Raw genomic sequence first — 19,167 nt, 5'->3', positions numbered from 1 at the left:
GTTGGCTAGAGGGAGTACTGAGCAGTCTATTCCTTTACCTCAGAATCCACGGTTCATGTTTAAACCCTTACAAGTGCTTGATAGGAAACTGGTAAAACGTGGAAGTAGATCTTCGGTCAAAGGGTTGGTTCAATGGGACAGTTTACCTATCACAGAAGCAACGTGGGAAAATCTAGAAGGCTTGCAGATTCGTTTCCCAGATTTTATTTTTTGAGGTCAAAAAAATGCTTTAGGGGGAATGTATTGATATGTTGTAAAATGTAAAAGGTCTAAATGTGTAAATGTCCATAAGTCCAGTGTCTTATGTGTCATTAGCGAAAGTAAGAAGTAGTTAAGCTGTTAGGGTTGGTTAGTTAGTTGTATAAAGACAGTTAGTCAGCTAATGAGAAGTTAGTCGATTGTTGCATAATCTCTATGTATCTTCTTCTTCAATTCGATTCTTATCAGTTGCACCCCCAATTTACCCATTAGTCTATTGAATTATGTTGTTTTTACCTTGAATTCTTCCATTGTTGCCTTAAATTCTGAAATTGATTGTTCTTGTTTCTCTGATGCAGCCACCAAACGCATATCAATACTCGAACCCATATCAATACTCGAACCGTTCCCACTAAAAAGTTCCGAAATATTAACCATTTTCCCCATTTTAGATGGAAAATCCGATTCATTTTCAGATTCTTTTGGAATTTCCAAAATTTCAACATTAACGAGTTCTTGAATCACATCCTGGATTTCTATAACATCAGCCACAACCGATTCTTGAATCTCAACACTATCGTTCCCTTCAGTCACACCCTCCATGTCTTGATTTAAAAATTCATCTTCAATTGATTGTTGAGTACTCAAAACTTGACTTAAAGAATCAAGTTCATTTTCAATCATGACATTTTGATCAATGGTTTCTTGAACCCTAACCCCATTTTCAGATTCAACAACAGTTTGAATCTCAATTTCACTCAACTTTTCATCACGATTTGCACTAAAAGATTGACCTTCTACCTTTTTTAATTCTTTATTGCGAAAGCAAATGTTAAGGAAATCATCTTGTACCTTTGCCTTTTTATAAGCCTCTTTAAGTGTTTTAGGTCTCAAGAATTGAACCCAACTCCTAATTTCAGATTTGAGACCCCTCACAAATAATTCTGTAGCATAATCCTCACTAAGAATTACTTTCGTAAGAAGGAAATCAACTGAGTTACAATAATCTTCAAATGAACCTGTTTGCTGGAAGTTCTTGATCTCTTCCATGGATGATGAAGTATTTAGAATTCTTGGTTCCGAATAAGCTAGGGCTTCGTTTTCCCCATGTTGGTGATCCTATCCATTCATCCCAACTTCTGTAACCTGTGTAAAGTTCCCAATTAGTTGGTGGTTTTGAATAATCCGGTATGTAGCCACAACAATGACCCCTGCCTTCATATTTCATCCCACCACAAGAACATCTAATAGTTCCACAAACGTGAACTCTGTTCACCTATATCAAACCCCCACATGAGCACAAGAATACAATTCTTGGTTGTTGTAACTGAATCTGATTCTTCTATTGGAGTGCCTGAATATTCAAACCCTAATTGTTGTTGTTGATTTATTGAACTGATTCAATAGTAGGGTAGAATTGAATCGAATTGAAGCAGAATTGATCGAACAAATGATCAATTCCTATATTTGAAATGAATGCGAATGGAATTGTATCGAACAATTGATCAATTCCAGTGAATCGAAATGAAACGGTGTTTGAAACGATCGATTAGATTGAATTTCAACGAATTGAAGTTTGAATCACGAGTTGTCCAAAGATCGAACAGCTCTGATACCAATTGTTACGAACAAAAATGGTAATCGAGAGATTGAGCTAACACAGAGAAAGAAGAAGAAGAATTCTCAGAAGAAGAAGGAGATTAATCTCAAATCATTAGCTGCCTAATTCTGTTCACAGTTCGTTTATTTAACGAATCGGATTACAACCGCATTTTACTTTTAAACCCCTCACACTATGCTGATATTACAACTGACCCCTCCTACTATTTGATACCTAACACACTGAAAGCAGCCTCTCTATTCATACGGGGTAGAGGTAAGGTTGTCTACATCTTACCCTCCTCAGACCCTACCTTAGCTTTGCTATTGATGAGATTTACTGAGTATGATGATGATAATACAATTGAATTAAAATGAATAAAGCTCTTTTGGTTTTCAGGTATTGATATACTAGAACTTGCGTTATGTGTTATTTTCGAAGTACGGTGAATTTAGAACTTGTTTTTTTTTATTTTATGTATATTTCTTAGTGATTTTTCATGCAATTTTCAGGAAAAAAAAAACAGGTTTTTCTAGAAAGGTTTTTATTTTATTTTATTTTTTTTTTTTTGTTATAAATATTTCGTTGCAAATTCTTTAGGGTATGCGCAGTAAATCTGTTACAAATATATTTCAACTCCATATTTTTGTGGCAAATACCTCACAAATCTTTACAAGAACAATTAGGGAAGCGTAGGAAATGCTTTGCAAATTTCCAACACAATATTTCCGTTGCAAATGCGCTGAAATTTGTGTAGCAAATGCGTTGCAAAGAGTTTCCTAAGGGGCTTTTTCCAACATTAGGTTTTTGTAACAATGCATTTGTGACGGCAGCCGTCCTCGAAAACTCTTGAAAAAATTTAGGCATCGGACGTAAAAAATAATTGGGACCAAAATTGTGGTTAAGGGGAAATAAATTAAATAAATAAACTTTAGTGAGCCAAGACTTGAACTTGAGAACTTTACATCATCTTAAGATGGTTTTTCCACAATACCACCAACATTTTTTTTTTTTTGCATAATAAACAAATCATCATCATACTCAGTAAATCCCACCAATAGCAAAGCTAAGATAGGGTCTGAGGAGGGTAGATGTAGACAGCCTTACCTCTACCCGTTAGGAATAGAAAGGCTGCTTCCAGTGAGATCCCCGGCTCGATTGTAGTTTTGTATCAAACCTTGGACCTAAGACACATAACACTCAAACAATCAGGACGGAGACTGATTGGTGCGTGTACCCCCGTGTCTTTCAGCTATCAACGTCACCACATGATGCATGATTAACCATCCGCCGCTTTTAACATTATTTTCACGAAAATAGTAAAATAACGTTAAAGTTAGTACCATTTCATTCCCCCCCCCCCCCCTCAGCGCCCACACATATATACATTATATGTGCACACCGCAAGCGGAGCATAATAAACGAATGAATATACTAAATATATAATTTAATAAATATATAAAAGCTTTTAGAAACTTTTCCAGCCCTTTGAAAATTTGGACCTCAAGCGTCGGCACGGGTTGGCCAACCCAAGAGCCGGCCCTATGTGACGGAAAACACGTTGAAAAGTACCACTTTTCTAGTAGTGGTAGCAGGGGTATCATTCAAATTAACATAGATAGAGACATGAAACACACAATCAAGACAGCATGAAGATGCCGCAAAAATTAGTGGAAAATGGTCGGGTGAAAACATTGAGATGGATAAAAAAAATATCCTTTGCGTTTGACTCATGAAACAACTGCAACTGCAACTGCTCTAGCAGTCTAGCCTATGGAATATACAAGACCGAATCGCCTGAGCTGAATGTAGCCTTTGTTGACATTGGACTTGTTAGCATGCAGCCATGCAGGTGTGTATAATAAAGGCCAATTGAAGATATTGACTCACTCTTTCAACTGTTGTCTGGAAGGGAGGGATTTTGATGAGGTTTTGTTCCGTTGATGCAATGGTTAAAGCTCCGGAGGAAAAAATAAAGGCGTCAAGCATACCTGTCGGATTATGAGGTAATGCTACCTTCAGACCTGCCGAAAGAAGTTGAAAATGCATGTTAAGAGAAGTACCAAATCGGCCCATGCAAATCCTGTTGCCTCATTTACATTAGCACCACTAATACATAGCAACCGAATGACCAAATCTGCCCCTGCACCTGGAAACACGAGCCAGTATACCTCTGGTTGGGGTCACAAGCGAAAGACCTTAACCTTATATTTGTAACGGCTATAAAAAGACTGTCAACCTATCTAAACCCAACCCATGACGTATTTTACCAATCCAATCCCATGACCCAGCATTACCTAACAAATCAAGAATGTTGAAAGTATATTCTACTAACCAAACAAGAACTGTAACAAGAAAAAGAAACCTTTAATACAGCAGATTTAGATGTTGTGGATGTGGCAGGGTGTGTGTGTGTGTGTGTGTGTGTTTGTGAGTGCGCTAAGAGGGTTGTTTGAACCTTTGATTTGCATTTTGAAGCCGTACTTCTGGTAAGCGCCACATTTAAATAGCAAAACCCCCATAAAGTAGCAAGTGTTTCCTGACTCGTTCCTTTAGCACCGAATCCACAATCTGCATTGCCATGGGTCGTAGTCATTTAAAGGGTGCAAGCAACCCATTTGCTTATAAATGGGTCATATTCAGGTTACCATTTATTCATAACAGGTCAAACGGGCCAAACCATAAAAAGTAACTACAAGGAAAACAGCTTCACATGGGCTGAATCAATTTATTTTCAAAAAATATATTATTATTGCTTAACTGTTAACCACTTACAAAAAATGAACAAAAAAATGTATACATGTCAACCTGAACCGATCCAAACAGTACCCCCTACCCATTTTGACCTGTTACTAACTCAAAAGCTCTAGTATGCAACATACATCAAGATCAGCCAACCGGTAAAACCGGGAACATTTAGTCAGAAAGCAACTCTTCAATTTCAGGTACGTCAGATATCAAAGGATCATCATCAACACTTGTATCATTAACAAGATGTTGAAACTGGGGGTCGATAAGATCATCATCATCTTCATCCTGGTCTGATAATTCATGTTCGTTATCAACATCCGGGTCAACAAATACATCATCAGAGTCAACATCAGTCTTCCCAAACTTTCGAGGGAGCGTTTGCAGTTTTGATTTAGCTTGCGGGTCTTCACATATGCAAGTAGCGGGGTTTTCATGAAATTCACCGCGTCCGGGCCTTACCTCCCTTGGCTCCCCCATGAAACCTCTTTGACGACTTCTTACTTTTGAAGAAAATTCCTCCCATGTTGTGTTTTCTCGGTTTAGGAATAAACGGTAGAGTTTTTTAGCATTTGGACGTATTGTTGGTTTGTGTCCAAAGTATCTCCTACAAGAGAAACAAACAATACACAGCTCAATCAAAACCAAATCTTAGCTTTCTTTAACAACACATTACTAATGGCAATTTCGATAAATTTACTTATGAGTTGGTCGTTTAGGGTTGTGTTTATCTCCTTACATACAATGTTACTTTGCACTAACAGTGGGTGCTAAACAGGTTGTGTTCGTGGGTTGGCGGGTTCAACCCAACCCAAATCCGAAAATTTTTTACGAACCCAAACACTACCCGAATATTCTCATGTTGACCCGAACACCACCCGTTCAACCAATTTTTTTTTATTATTTTTTTCCCTGCAAATTAATATATTAAAATTAAAATTTATTATAAAAACACACAAATTTATTTATATAATACAATTACATTTAAATTATAAAATCTTATGTCAATTTCTCTTTTTAAGTTATAATTATGGCATAAAATACACATCCCATTATTTAAGACATAAAACATAAATGAGTTAAATAGGTCAATCCGCCAACCCGACCGGGTTGACCCGAACCTGGCCCGTTTAGTTAAACGGGTTCGCGGGTTCAACCTAAACCTAAACCCAAACCCACAAATTTCGTGTCGTGTTTACGGGTCGTGTCAGAAATTCACACCCCTAAACAGTGGTGGTAAACTTGATCATAAAGGTGAAACATACCTCCGCCCGGCCAAAATTTTTGCCATGTTCCCGTTATTATTTGTAACAAAGACGTCGCTTTCATCACACACAATGAAATCAAGTGCAGCCATACGGGAAGAAAATGCAGAAAACGGTTCCAACTCTTGTTTGGTGGCTATGGCGTCTTTTGAATGAATGTTAGGGAAAAGTGCTCTCAAGGGGGCTAATGTCTCATCCCCGCCATATACTTCACCTGAAGCCACGTAAAGATGAACGCCTTTGTTATATCCAAGTGCTCGCAACATTAGACCCACTTCTTCGGGTGTAAGTGGGCATCTACCTTGTCTCCTTTCTTTGTCGGGATTGTTGCTCTGCAGTTGATATAAAAATATGTTAGGACTTGCGTAAGGGTAGACACGACAAGATGGGTAGGTGGGGTTGGGATGCCAGGTAACGGGTCAAAATAGGTTCCAGTCGAAAAGGTATTTTTAGTATGGATCTAGATATAGTTGGGTTGATTTGTAAACACTTACTTGCGCACATCTATATCTATTTATATCTATACTATATAATAAAAGAAAACCGTTGGGGAAAACCATTGGGGACACGTGTATCTATTGGAGCCATCTACTTTTGGTTTTCCAGCCTCTCTCTCCTACTTAATTATGGATACTTATTTTTTTAACTAAAGATAGTTATTATATCAGTAATTAAATGATTTGAATATGAAATTAATTATTAATTCATAAATAAACTTATAATTTTTACTTAAAAAGCCTCACCAAGTTCAAAATTATGTTGGTTAAAATATTTAAAAACGAAGAATAATCATGATAATTGTTTTTATGAGTGATTTCTAGAAAATTCAAATATTTAATGCGTTTGGAATGTAAGCATGGTAAAAATACAATATGTTAAATAATTAAAAAAATAGGTTGTATTAAAAAAAATCAAAGTTAATGCCCAGTTGAAAGAAATAATGTTTTAAAAATTAACGACTGTTTATGTTAACAATTTACACTATATTTTATTCTATTAGTATAAGAGTTAATTACATAGTTAGTCCCTATGGTTTACACAAAATAACATACTTAGGTACTAATAGTTTAAAATCACCTTCTAGGGTATTAACTTTTCATTTTGTAACATTTGGAGGTATTAACTTTTAGGGTATTAACATAGTTAGTCCTTGTGGTTTGCACAAAATAACATACTTAGGTATTAATAGAATGTGATTTTAAACCTACAAATAACGTTAATACCTCCAAACGTTACAAAATGAAAAGTTAATACCCTAGAATGTGATTTTAAACTATTAGTACTTAAGTATGTTATTTTGTGCAAACCACAGAGACTAACTATGTAATTAACTCATTAGTATAATACATGGGTTTATTCAATCGTGCAATGCATATGTTTTTTAAAAACACAACTTTTTATTATTAATTATATAACATTACATATACACGGGAATGTTGTATACAATTAGCATGTCAGTTATGATTACAAAAACATCACTTCCATAGCAAGAAATCAAAAATAATTTAGTATCTATATGCATAAAAATACTTTGAGCCATACTTGACCCGTTTCCCGTTTAGCTAACATTTTGAATTGATCCGGAACCCAAATCAACCCATTTACACCATTTATAAGTAACTGGGTTGAAATTGAAATCTCTTCTTACAGATAATATTTATCCATTTGAAATGCATTATGCTTCGTTCTTTAAAACTCCGTTTCTAAAAGATATTAAAACGGTTCTTTGTTGAATTTTAAATAGTTAATGTAAAAATGTTAGCAGTTTGCTGCTGCTAATAACCTTATATTAGTCATAAATGTATTAACGTTACTACGGAACATGCGTACTCGAAAGAAAGAGAGCTAAAGGTACATACACGTCAAGCTCTATCTACTATTCTTCACTTTAGCATATAACTTTTGACTACCCTAAAAATTCTACTAGTTTTGGCTTGTTAGTCGATAGTTTTAAGGCTACTTGTGGACAAAAATGAAATCAAACAAACTTGAGTATCAAGTGCTTACATGTAAAGTTTTCCACCTCTTCCGTATTTTACCCAATTCTCTTCTTTCCTTCTCTCCACCACCATAATAGCATCCTGAAAATGCAAGCATATCAGGTTCAAACCTGTATTATAGAGCAGTAAAAGTAGTAGTCAGCACAAGTTGTAACTTTTCTAACAACTCAAAAGTACAAACGGAACAACCTAAACACAAAAAAGCAGCAGCAAAAATAATAACAAAAAAAAAAAAAAAACAGAGAAACAAGTAATAATGACACCTCTAAAATTACTCAAAGAGTTAGGTGCCATTTACGTCCTGTGATTTGTCCATTTTTGCCTTTTGCAGGCCAAATTTCAAAATTGTACCATTTTCTTCCCTGACATCCTCGAAATGTGCCCCACTTCAGTCCAAAAAATTAACGCCAGTTAAAAAAAAAAACTCAGTTAGCTCAGGGGTAAAATAGTCATTTTACATAGATTTTTCATTTTTTTAAGCTTCTTTTTATTATTATTATAATAATAATAATAATAATAAGTTTAAAAAATGAAAAATAAAAAAATCTATGTAAAATGACTATTCTACCCCTGAGTTTTTTTAACTGGTGTTAATTTTTTGGACTGAAGTGGGGCATATTTTGAGGATGTCAGGGAATAAAATGGTACAATTTTGAAATTTGGCCTGCAGAAGGGAAAAATGGACAAACCACAAGACGTAAATGGCACCTAACTCTTACTTAAAATTAGATCGGCTAGATGAGAAATTGAAACAAAAATAATAATGACACCATAGTGTTTCTCAATTTAAGAACAACATAAGAACTATCAAGTGCGTACCTCAGATGTAGAGCAATATAGTGCTTGCCCAACTTCCTCATTCGGTTGACCAACTTTTGACCCATTCTATTAATAGGATCAGTGAACTTTAAAGCATGGTAGTTTACCCTGCATCTAAGCTTTTGAAGATCAGTCTCCAACCTGTTAGCAAGTCTGTAATCAAACTTACTCAGCTGAACAGCCTGCACAAGAAAGAAAAACATGAAACAGATTACGTAATTCTTCGAAACTATAGAAACACTATTAAAGATTAAGCCAACAAATTAATATGATGCAAGACATTGTATGCTTATATAATATACAGTGTAGAACTGCATATGATACAATGTTACGTTATAACTTACATTCTTCTTCATAAGTACTGGCAACACACGAATCTGATAGCATCTCTCGTTACACTTTCTAGGAACACGCATATTATACGGAATCCAATCCTTGCCCCCCTTCCGTGGAAGCTCTTTTATGACTTTTACATCCCTCGATAAATGTGTTATAAACCAGTCAACGTCAAATATCTCTGAAAAAGTACTGTTCAAGAAAATGTACAATCAGCTTTACAAAACTTGCAAACCAAAGTTGTTAGAAATCCACTCATGCACATTGTATGTTCAATCATTTCTCCATGACTAACCTAGAATCCTTCCAAAATGACTTCTGGTCCAATTTCGGAATAACAAGAGTAGCGTTCAGTATACGCGCAGCAACAACAGCGTCTGTAATCTGTGAAAACAAATACTTATTTCTTATCTAATCAAAAGTAAGTAATCATACATATTTAAGATGATTGGGACGACTTACACCAGTTCGTTGTTGGTTTAAACCACCACTCGTGGCTATCAGCAAGTATCGATTAGGATATGTAACTGTTTCTACTTCTGCGTTTCGGATAAACATCCAAATTAAACCAACTGAAGAACTCATGTCTTACTCATGTTGTTTCATTCATCACTTACTTGGAAACTTATTGCTAGCATTACTACACCCATAATAAAACTCTGACATCTTTGTATTCCATAGACTTTTATCACTCGCCATCTCACCACTGACCTAATTCATTCCCAATCATAATACCAAGTACATCAAAATTAGAAAATATCACAAAATCGGATCCAGTCAGGATTCAAAATCGCACCACGACTAGGAGTGTAAACGAGCTAAGCCGAGCCCGAGCTTGTTAAATTACAAGAGCTCAACCTCTGTTTCTAAGGCTCGAGCTAGGCTCGTGAGTAGTTTTTCAAGCTCGGACTCTGGCTATTTTATTATTTATTAATTAATAATTTATATTAAATTTTAAAACAACAATTATATTTACACATTAAATAAAAAAATAGATAAATAATAGGCCGTTTGGGTGACTCGAAGCTCGGTCTAGGGTATGTTTGGCAAAAGTAGCTGTTAGCTGGTGGTTGGTGGCTGGAAGCTATAGCTAGTAGCTGTAACTTTTTAGATATATTTGGTGTTTGGCAGAGTAGCTGGAACTTTTAATAAAATGCATAAAATAACCAAAATGGACATAACTAAAAATTTAAAAAGTTTGTGCATAAAAAGTTCATTATCTTTAGAGGTTAAAATAGTCATTTTTTTCCCTAAAATTTGTAGCTCCTTCTAAACGCTACTAGTAGGAGCGTTCAACCAAAAGCTTCAAGCTCCTAACCTACCTAACCTAAAAGCTTTAAGCTACTTCAACCAAACAAGGTTTTTTATTAGGTAGCAGCTTTTGCTTAAGAAAGCTAGAAGCTTAACATACCCCTAGTTATCAGACAAGCTCATTTTTAGGCTCGGCTGAAAAACGAGAAGCCGATATCGAGTAGCTCTGCTCGTTTACCCCAAAACTTCCAATATAAACAGATTCTGAAGCATAAAAAACCTAACCGAAACTTTGAACAGCGAAGGAATAGCGGGCGAATCATCAACAACGCCATCTTCACTCAACTGAAATTCATTACTAAAATTATAATAATAGTAATTAAAAAAAAGGACTGAAAACCTAATTTGAAGTAATAGAAAATACCGATTTCCGGCGTACAAAGTGGTGGAGATGATCAGGAGAAGGTGCAAGGAGAGAGATAAAACCGTAGAGCATGAGAATGGCACCGGATGTGACGGAAATTGCCGGAATAAGGTAACGGAACCGGTTATAAGTGTGGTGGTGGTGGCGGCGCCGGTGGGCAGCCATGGATGCTTAGAGAGAGAAAGAAGTTGGTTTGGTTTGGTTTGGTTTTAGATAGAGAAAGGAAGAAAAGGGAGGGAACATAACATGATCTGCGTACTGGTGTCTGTCTGTCGGTAATTATTTTTGTTCGTTCTGGAGACGATGAGAACAACTGAGAAGAAATCATTTCTAGAAGCGACTACAATAATAATAATATTTTGCAGTAGAATTTCTTTTTTTTTCTTGAACGGCCAACAAATCAATCCCGAACACTCTTGACGTACTCACTGGACAAACGGAGTACTCCGATATTAACCCAAGTGGTCCACCACCAATTTCGGGGAAAACCCGGTAACCCACTCGCCCGTAGGCACGACGGTAATTACCAGTAAAACCCGTTTGCTCAAGGATCGAACTCAGGTTTCCCTGAGTCTCCTATCACTGCCCACCAGTGCCTCACTCCTTTTTTACACCAAATAGGAATTGAACTTGAGTCTTCCAAGAAAACTAAAATCCTCCTACACTTGAGTTAGAGGTCAAATATAAAAAATGATAAGTTAACTGATTGTTAAGATGCTAGGTTGGGGATTGTATGGATAAATGAGTTTTAATTATCTTGTTTTAATGGTTTTCTAGTTGAATGATTGAATTATAAGGTAGATCCGGATGTGAGAAATTTTGTAATATTCAACGTCTAATACCAATTAATGGATTATGATCAAATACAAAGGATCCTAATTGTAAGAAGTGTAAGAAGGATTTATAGAGTGACAAGTGTCCAATAACCTAAAAAAATCCACTACACAAAAAAACCCCAATAAAAATAAAAAAAATAAAAAAACCTTAAACATCCACCATCACCAAAAACCTAACCCCCCCCCCCCCCACACACACACACATCACCCACCCTAAAAAAAAAAAAAAAAAAAAAAAATTTTTTTTTTTGCCGAGGGGGTGGGGGTTTAGGTTTTTGGGTGGGGGTGGGTGTTTAGTTTCTTTTAGATTTTTTTTAGGTTTTTGGGGGGTGGAGGGGGGGGGGGGGGGGTTAGGTTTTTTTTAGGTTTTTGGGGGGTGGGGGGTTTAGGTTTTTTGGTGAGGTATAGTTTTTTTTTTGTTTTTTTTTTTTGCCCAGGGGGGGGGGGTTTAGGTTTTTGGGTGGTGGGGTGGGGTGTTTAGGTTTTTGATGGTGATGTAGTGGGTTTAGTTTTAGGTTATTGAACACTTGTCACTCTATAAATCCTTCTTACACTTCTTACAATTAGAAGCCTTTGTAGAATAACTTGACCCACCAATTAATATTGTGAGGTTTACCCATAGAAAATTTTTAGAAGGATTACAGTTAATATTAACGATGTTAGAATATTTTTTTTTTAGTTACCCATATAGAAATTTTCTAGGTCACTCGTAATCATATTACCGCACCTCAGCATGTTTAACTTGTTAAATTGTAACTTTATTTTCTCATTCACAACTAGTTCACTCAAACTGCTCTGGTGGAATTTGAGCTCGTGCAACTCTTGTATCTCTCATGTACAAAACAAATGTGGTATTCGCCCACACTATTTTAAACGACGACACAGAATTTGCCTAAGGTGTCACAAGCATGCTCGGTGCTCGTCATCCTCTATAGTATTGAACTTCAAGTCAACACTGAAAGTACCAAACTTAAAGTCGATACCAAGGATTCATAATATCGGTTGGAATAATGTCAGGTTGCCGAGGATCTCGCGCAGCTCATGTACAGTGTTTTGATGACCGGGCATATGCTTCAGAATGCACAATATCGGTTGGAATTGAAACAAAGTTCGGTGCAAGTTGCACTTCCTTACACAACCACGGAGACAAGTGCCCAGAACCGACAAAGCTTCTCTGTTAACCAATGACGGTAGGATACGGTAACGCAACATTTAAGTCTGTTTTGATATAGAGCGAGTTACGAGTCCACCAAAGCGTCAAGAGCTACCTCTAGCTGAGATCGTATAAGCAACAGATACTGATTCTATATCACAATGATGCTGCTGGTTCTATCCAGATTTGAGAAAAAGGAACCTGTTGATTGATTATCGGTGTTCAAGATCTGCCATTATAGAATCTTTATGTTGGTGGTAGTAGCAACAACCCATATTAAGTAGCTACTCAGGCCAGTCAACATGAACTTATGTCTCAGCTGTCAATACACACGGGTTATATATATATATATATATATATATTTTTTTTTTGAACGGCAAATTTGGATCACTGGAGTATCATCGTGCCACCAGCAGAACCACCCGATCATATCCATCTCCACTAAGCAATGATGCCTATACACGGGTTTTATATACCTTCAAGTTTTCAACACTTGGATTTTCTCAGCTGTCAACATACATGATGAGCAAAAAAGCATGTAGGCAAGCCTCACTGTAAAGCACAAAAGATCTGCTTTGACACATGTCTAGGCGCGCTTTTTAGAGCACAAATTGGTACTTGCTGCACATGCGTGCCTCAATATGTTAAATATGGTTATAAAACCACAATAATAATCCATTTCTTTTAACAACTGATTTAGCAGGCTTTATGCATTTAAAAGGTTATGAATGATAGAAATTCCTCAATCTGAAAGCTGCTTAAATTCATTAAGTCAACACATCGTAACCAAATTCGTAAGCGTAAATACCTAAAAAAATAAATATTCATCCTGAATGCACCACAAACAGACCTGAATTATTACAACTTACACCAGAGAACATGCACTTGAAGTAGCTGTATTTTTTTCCTTCAAAATGTGCACTTATAAAAACAGTTAAAAAAACCCAAAAACTTGAGACAAAATAGGTTTGAATCAAAATTATGTTTTAGAAAAAAGATCCAGAAACAAAAAAAAAACATATCTTGACAACTACAATCAAGAGAAATACAACTATATCTATTAATCTCGCCATCATGGTCGAGCATGCAGTAAAACGAAGAACACATAGGTTTTCCATATTCAAACCTTAAGATGAAGATGAATCTGCTACTGGGGTCTTGCTGCCTGAAACGGTAGGAGATGGTGGCGTATAAATGCGTGCTTTCTTCAGAATCTCAGCAACCACCCAGTTCTTCCGCTTGCTCAATGGTCTGGATGGATCTAATTTAACCTGAAAAATAAAAAAAGATGGTTCATTCAAGCATGTCATATATTTCCTTACATATACAACAATGTATAACAATCAGTAATGTAGTTTCAAACAGACAAACACCATGGAAGTGTTGTATGACTAGGAAATATGTTTTGCTATTGTACATCTCGACAAAAAGCTACACCTAGTTATCCTCATTTCCAACTTCATAAATCCTTGTTTGCACAATTGATGCCCTCATTTTTAAGAAATGGTATTTTTTTTTTTGGCATTCAGATATTATCAAAGTCTCACAAATGTTGCCAAACGTCATAAATACATGTGTGCAAAGCACTATAATGTGTACCAATTTTGTTATGGACCGAAACCATTGCAAGGTGTGGGACTTGTCCCACATCGGTTGTATGGGCAAGTGGGCAACCAATGTGAGGTTTATATACCAAATGGGCTCTCTCACCTACCAGACTAGTCTTTTGGGTTGAGTTCTCTTGTTTGGTATGTAACATTGGTATCAGAGCCAAACTCAGAGTGGTGGCCCACGGAGTGGTGGTCTGGAGAGAGCCAGCCGTGACCAGCGAGGACGTTGGCCCTTAAGGAGGGTCGATTGTTATGGACCGAAACCATTGCAGGGTATGGGACTTGTCCCACATCGGTTGAGCAACCAATGTGAGGTTTATATACCAAATGGGCTCTCTCACCCACCAGACTAGTCTTTTGGGTTAAGTTCTCTTGTTTGGTATGTAACAAATTCAGGGAAGGAAAAGATAAGAGATACATAAGATACTTAGTCTCGATTTATTTTCATTATTTCTTAAAACATTAACCTAATTGGTCCATTTATAGGCTTACAAAGAAATAACCAACCGACCCACTACTAACTAACTAATGGCTTCAAAGAAATAACACACTAGATAGACTCACTACTACTAACAATAAAAAATTATAGGCTTACAAAGAAATAACCAACCGACCCACTACTAACTAACTAATGGTTTCAAAGAAACAACGCACTAGATAGACTCACTACCTACTAACAATAAGAAAATAACAAAAGGCATGTATCACACTTTCTCTCAGAATGCGATTTTAACTCAAAGATAAGTTTGTTAAGCGGGAAAAGACAAGAAAAATAAAGGTATCAAGATGTGGGGAAATTTTGTCTTGGTTTAAATTCAATATCGCTGGACAAAAGACACAGCTATGATGGAAATGATCAAGAAAGGATTAGATATCTTTTAACTAGAACCACATGTTTACACAAGACTCAAAAAGATTAAGCTGCAATGCAGGTAATTTCTTAACTAAGATAGATCTTGGTTTTAGAAAGCGAGCGCAAGAGGCGATATGAAGGGTCTAAATTAGTCAAATAGTCTGAGATGTGAAAATGACCAAAAGGATAAAGAGATTATGAGTAATTTGCTTGATTAAAAGGCCGATATGTAAAAAAGATGAGAGATGCAGTTTTTGTGTACATAGAGCAACCCCTCACGTACATGAAGCTCTTGCCTCGCACTCGCACCTCGCTTGACTGTTATCCAGACCTTAACACCTAGGAGCCCCACGAGCTTTTTAAAACCAAGAGTTATAAACTATCCGTGAGCATGCAACATATATTCCCCGTCCATCCTTCTTCAAGTAAGCAAAGAATTATCTTATTTCCTTGTGTATGATATATGGGCATCTGTACCTGACTCTATTCCAGATTTCCAGTGCACTTCCAAAATACAGTTATGGAAATAAATAATGTGTTCGTAGAAACATAAATCAAACTGAGAAACAAAGCACAAGATTTACATGGTTCGGTTAGCGTGACCTACGTCCACAGTTGCAACTAGCGGTTATAATTCTTATTCATGTGCTCAAGGAATTACATGTGCCCTATACATCTATTATCTATATATACCAAATAGATTAGGGTTTACACTTTAGTAACACAAAACGCTAATTTCGGCAAGCTGCCAAAAGTAGTTGTAAATAGCGAGCGTAGCGCCCGCTATAGCGAATAGCGTAGCAAAGCGGTAGTATGTCGCAATCTGATGGTTAGAGACTCTATAGTAGGAAAATACTGAGATTTTAGGTTTTTTTCGTTTTAATATAAATAGCGATGCCAATTAGGGTTTTCTTCTGTTTTAATATAACTATTAAATATAAATAGTGTATTCAGATAGAAAAAAAACAGCATATTTTGATAAAATATACATATAAAATATTTCTTAAACTTTCTGCTAGTGTTTCGCTGACGCTAAACATGAAATAGCGCCCGCCACTGGATCGCTATCGCTACGTAGCATATACGTAAGGTAGCTTGTTGCTATCATCCGGTATTCGCTATTGACAACTATGCTGCCAAATTAACTGATTTGGAGTATTAGGGTCGGCTGCCACTAGGTCGAAACCTCCACAAATCCCAATAATTGGAATGCATTTGTTTGTTTTGGCTATGTTTATGTTTAGGGCAAAATTCAATCAAGCAATTTTCTGCTATTGATATATCGCTATGGCCTAAACATATTGTAATAATTTCTAGTTTCTAACATACATGATCAAACAGGATGAACTCATAACCATCAAGCAGTGATTTTCAATCCAAATACAAGTTATGGTTCCATAAGATTACATAATCAAACACTATTAATCACATGGAATAAGAGAAACATACCCGATCGCCGATATTGCACTGATTAGTTTCGTCGTGTGCCATGAATTTGGATGTGCGTTTGACGTATCGATTGTAGAGCTTGTTATGGAAGAGCCTATCGACGGCCACCACCACCGATTTCTGCATTTTGTTCGATACTACCATTCCGACCACTGACTTCATCTTGTTCAAAACCCTAACTGGCTGCTCAACAGTTTCTCAAACTCCGACCCTCAAAACCCTAACCGGTAGGAACTCCAAATGAAGGTGTTGCTTGCGTTGTATATCTTACCCCCTAAAGTATAGCTAGTATTTATTCTAACCCTTTACTTTTTACATGTAATCCCGTTTTATACTTTTTAAAATTTTCAACTCTGTGCTGACAATTTCTAACATAAACATGTTAACGCAAACACGAAACGACACTGAGAGTTAATGTATTTGAGCTTAGCAAGTTTAGTATCTTAAACAGGTTGATATGTGAATGACTTGTTTAAATTTGTGTTTAAACAGGTTAAACACATGTTAACCTAATTATAGCATGTTAATAACCCGTTTATATTTTTTTAATATTGTATATATGGGTTTGAATCCGCCACGAGGGAGTATTAGTTTTAAAAGTTATATAAAATGTCCAATATCAAAATAAATGTAAAAAAGAAAAACCTGAATAACATTCCCCGCATGTTGCAACAAAAATTTGTTCGGTATCGTTTCGGTTTCATTCCAAAAAGTAAAAAATAATAATCATGTTGTGATGGTATATTCAAAATTTTATAAAACATTATTTAAAAGTTAGAAAAAAGAATCAAACTGAACGTAAAAATAAAGAAAGATAAAACATGTCAAAAGTTATATAAGTAAAACCAAACTGAAATGTATAAAACCCCTACAAATCTAATAGGAAAAGGTGTAAGGAATATAAACTATTCATGGGGATCAAATCTTAAAAAAAAAAAAAAAAAAAAAAAAAAAAAAAAAAAAAACCAAATCTAGTTATTAAAGTCATTAATACAAACACAAATAAAAAGTTACCAAAGGTAGGAAATCAAAAGTAATACATAAATAATTTGTTTTCACCAAGTGATGTAAGAGATTAGTCAAGCATTACCTTTGTTTGACAAAAACTTTTACTATCGATCTTGGATCCCGAGACTACTACACACACTCTAAAGATGAATAATGGATGAAAGTGGTGGGTGATGGTGGTAGTGGTGGTGCAGTAGTGGCAACCCTCAAAAAACTATTACTATCGAACATGTTTCTAACAAACCCTAATACTTGTAAACCATATTTCATTGTAATAACCCTCAAAAATATTCCCCACAACAACTCGTAATCAAAAACCCAAGTGCGCGCGACGAAACTTGTAATACTCAACTAGAAAACTTAGCGGTTAAGAAAATTTGACGGTTGATGAAACAACCCGCACAAAAGTACCCTTACTAACTCACAATTATAAACCGAACCATTTAGGATTAAGACTCGAGCATACGCGATAAGAACCAGTACGAAAATCAAGAAAAACACGTGATTGGGTGAAAAAGGCGGCCGAGGACACGTGTCATGCCGAGGCGCCATGTGTCAGACCTATGTTGGACACGTGGTAGTCTAGGCCATGCTGACCTCCCAGGCGCCACGCGGGAGAATCCAACCTGGCCTATACAAAGGCCAGGTCTGGGACGAGTTTAGTGCACTAGTTTCGATCAGAAATTGATACTTCTTTCTCTCTCCTTCTATCGTTCTAATACTAGAACCCCTAAACCTCGAAACTCTGCTACGTATGAAGTGTACTAAACCCTAATCACTTGTACGATACCTTGTCAGATTGATCTGAAACCAATCAACGGATGCCAAAGTGCTGCCTGGATAAGGTTATACTTTGTTAACTACGTTGAGGTTTTGATCTCGTGATTATTCTTAAAGTTTGAGTTGGGTTTATACACTAATATGGATTACATTCTATGAAATTAGGGGTTAGAATCAGAAGGCTTAAATTCACTGATAAAGTAGATGCTTAATTATTAGAAGACTTGGAGCTATAAAGTTACTGTTAATCAAGAGGCTTAGAGTCAGGAGCCCTATTAAATCAAAACCCTAATTTTACAAAGTGAGTCATTCTCTTTTACTCAAATGCTTTCATAACCCTAAATGTTTTCCAAGTTGTGTTTACAGTGATTAATTTTTTTGTATTCTTAAATTACTGCCGATATGTGGGGTTTTATATACACTACTCGATAATCTTCACTGTTGGACAATGAGTTAGCCAATGAGTGATATGACCATAGTCATAGGAACTGCCACCGAGTGACAAATATTGATCTAAGTAATTGAAAGATATAAACAAATGTAAAAACTCTTAATGCTGTAAATTACAATACTGTTTCTTTTTATACAAATGAATGATCTCACCAATATTTCCTGCTGATAAAATGTTTTTAAACATGTTTCAGGTGATTACAGTAGACCTAAATAAGAGTTCTCATACGACACCGAAAGGCTTAAAGAAGTGGCTTATTTTATCAATTAAATTAAGAAACGTTGTTTTATGTCTTCGGGCTTATCCCCTATTAAAGCAACATTTGTAAAACATGAGTTTTATCCCCATCTATTTAATAAATAAGATCCGGTGTTTTTAAACTCTGA

The 19,167-nt window shown here is 36.0% G+C and overlaps 2 protein-coding genes across 13 annotated transcripts; both read right to left on the bottom strand.

Moving 5' to 3' along the window:
• Window positions 1-3,437: 3,437 nt before the first annotated feature.
• Window positions 3,438-10,963, bottom strand: LOC110865922 (O-fucosyltransferase 16). 12 transcript variants are annotated; one of them, XR_004860893.1, is made up of 13 exons: window positions 10,642-10,963; window positions 10,503-10,562; window positions 9,584-9,677; window positions 9,429-9,505; window positions 9,262-9,350; window positions 8,975-9,158; window positions 8,631-8,812; window positions 7,819-7,921; window positions 5,812-6,143; window positions 4,681-5,153; window positions 4,257-4,369; window positions 3,790-3,947; window positions 3,438-3,703 (listed from the first exon to the last, which is right to left on the bottom strand). XR_004860893.1 is itself a non-coding variant. In XM_035974602.1 (10 exons), exons 1-10 carry the CDS (start codon window positions 10,804-10,806, stop codon window positions 4,715-4,717), a joined length of 1,725 nt encoding a protein of 574 aa, XP_035830495.1. In that variant the 5' UTR covers window positions 10,807-10,963; the 3' UTR covers window positions 4,513-4,714. The 12 variants fall into 12 exon arrangements, 8 of the variants coding, with proteins under 8 accessions (XP_035830495.1, XP_021970950.1, XP_021970952.1 ...); XR_002551079.2 differs by having other exon boundaries at window positions 3,790-3,822; XR_002551076.2 differs by having other exon boundaries at window positions 3,438-3,947.
• A 2,450-nt stretch (window positions 10,964-13,413) lies between these two features.
• Window positions 13,414-16,821, bottom strand: LOC110865921 (30S ribosomal protein S17). The gene is made up of 2 exons (XM_022115257.2): window positions 16,543-16,821; window positions 13,414-13,901 (listed from the first exon to the last, which is right to left on the bottom strand). Exons 1-2 carry the CDS (start codon window positions 16,702-16,704, stop codon window positions 13,758-13,760), a joined length of 306 nt encoding a protein of 101 aa, XP_021970949.1. The 5' UTR covers window positions 16,705-16,821; the 3' UTR covers window positions 13,414-13,757.
• Between the last annotated feature and the right edge of the window lie 2,346 nt (window positions 16,822-19,167).

Source organism: Helianthus annuus, chromosome 6 (assembly GCF_002127325.2).
Source record: "Helianthus annuus cultivar XRQ/B chromosome 6, HanXRQr2.0-SUNRISE, whole genome shotgun sequence".
Taxonomy (NCBI): domain Eukaryota; kingdom Viridiplantae; phylum Streptophyta; class Magnoliopsida; order Asterales; family Asteraceae; genus Helianthus; species Helianthus annuus.
Note: the sequence above shows the minus strand (reverse complement) of the source record. Positions and strands in the feature narration are given on the sequence as shown.

Bases quoted from the DNA above. Each gene is read 5' to 3' on its own strand.
- LOC110865922 (XM_035974602.1), bottom strand. From the start codon at position 10,806: ATGGCTGCCCACCGGCGCCGCCACCACCACCACACTTATAACCGGTTC. The intron at 9,159-9,261 runs GTTAGTCATGGA...TTTCTTGAACAG, and splicing joins TCATTTTGGAAGGATTCTAG to TACTTTTTCAGAGATATTTG. The intron at 6,144-7,818 runs GTAAGCACTTGA...TATCAACTGCAG, and splicing joins AGAGGTGGAAAACTTTACAT to AGCAACAATCCCGACAAAGA.
- LOC110865921 (XM_022115257.2), bottom strand. From the start codon at position 16,704: ATGAAGTCAGTGGTCGGAATGGTAGTATCGAACAAAATGCAGAAATCG. The intron at 13,902-16,542 runs GTATGTTTCTCT...TTTATTTTTCAG, and splicing joins AGTGCAATATCGGCGATCGG to GTTAAATTAGATCCATCCAG.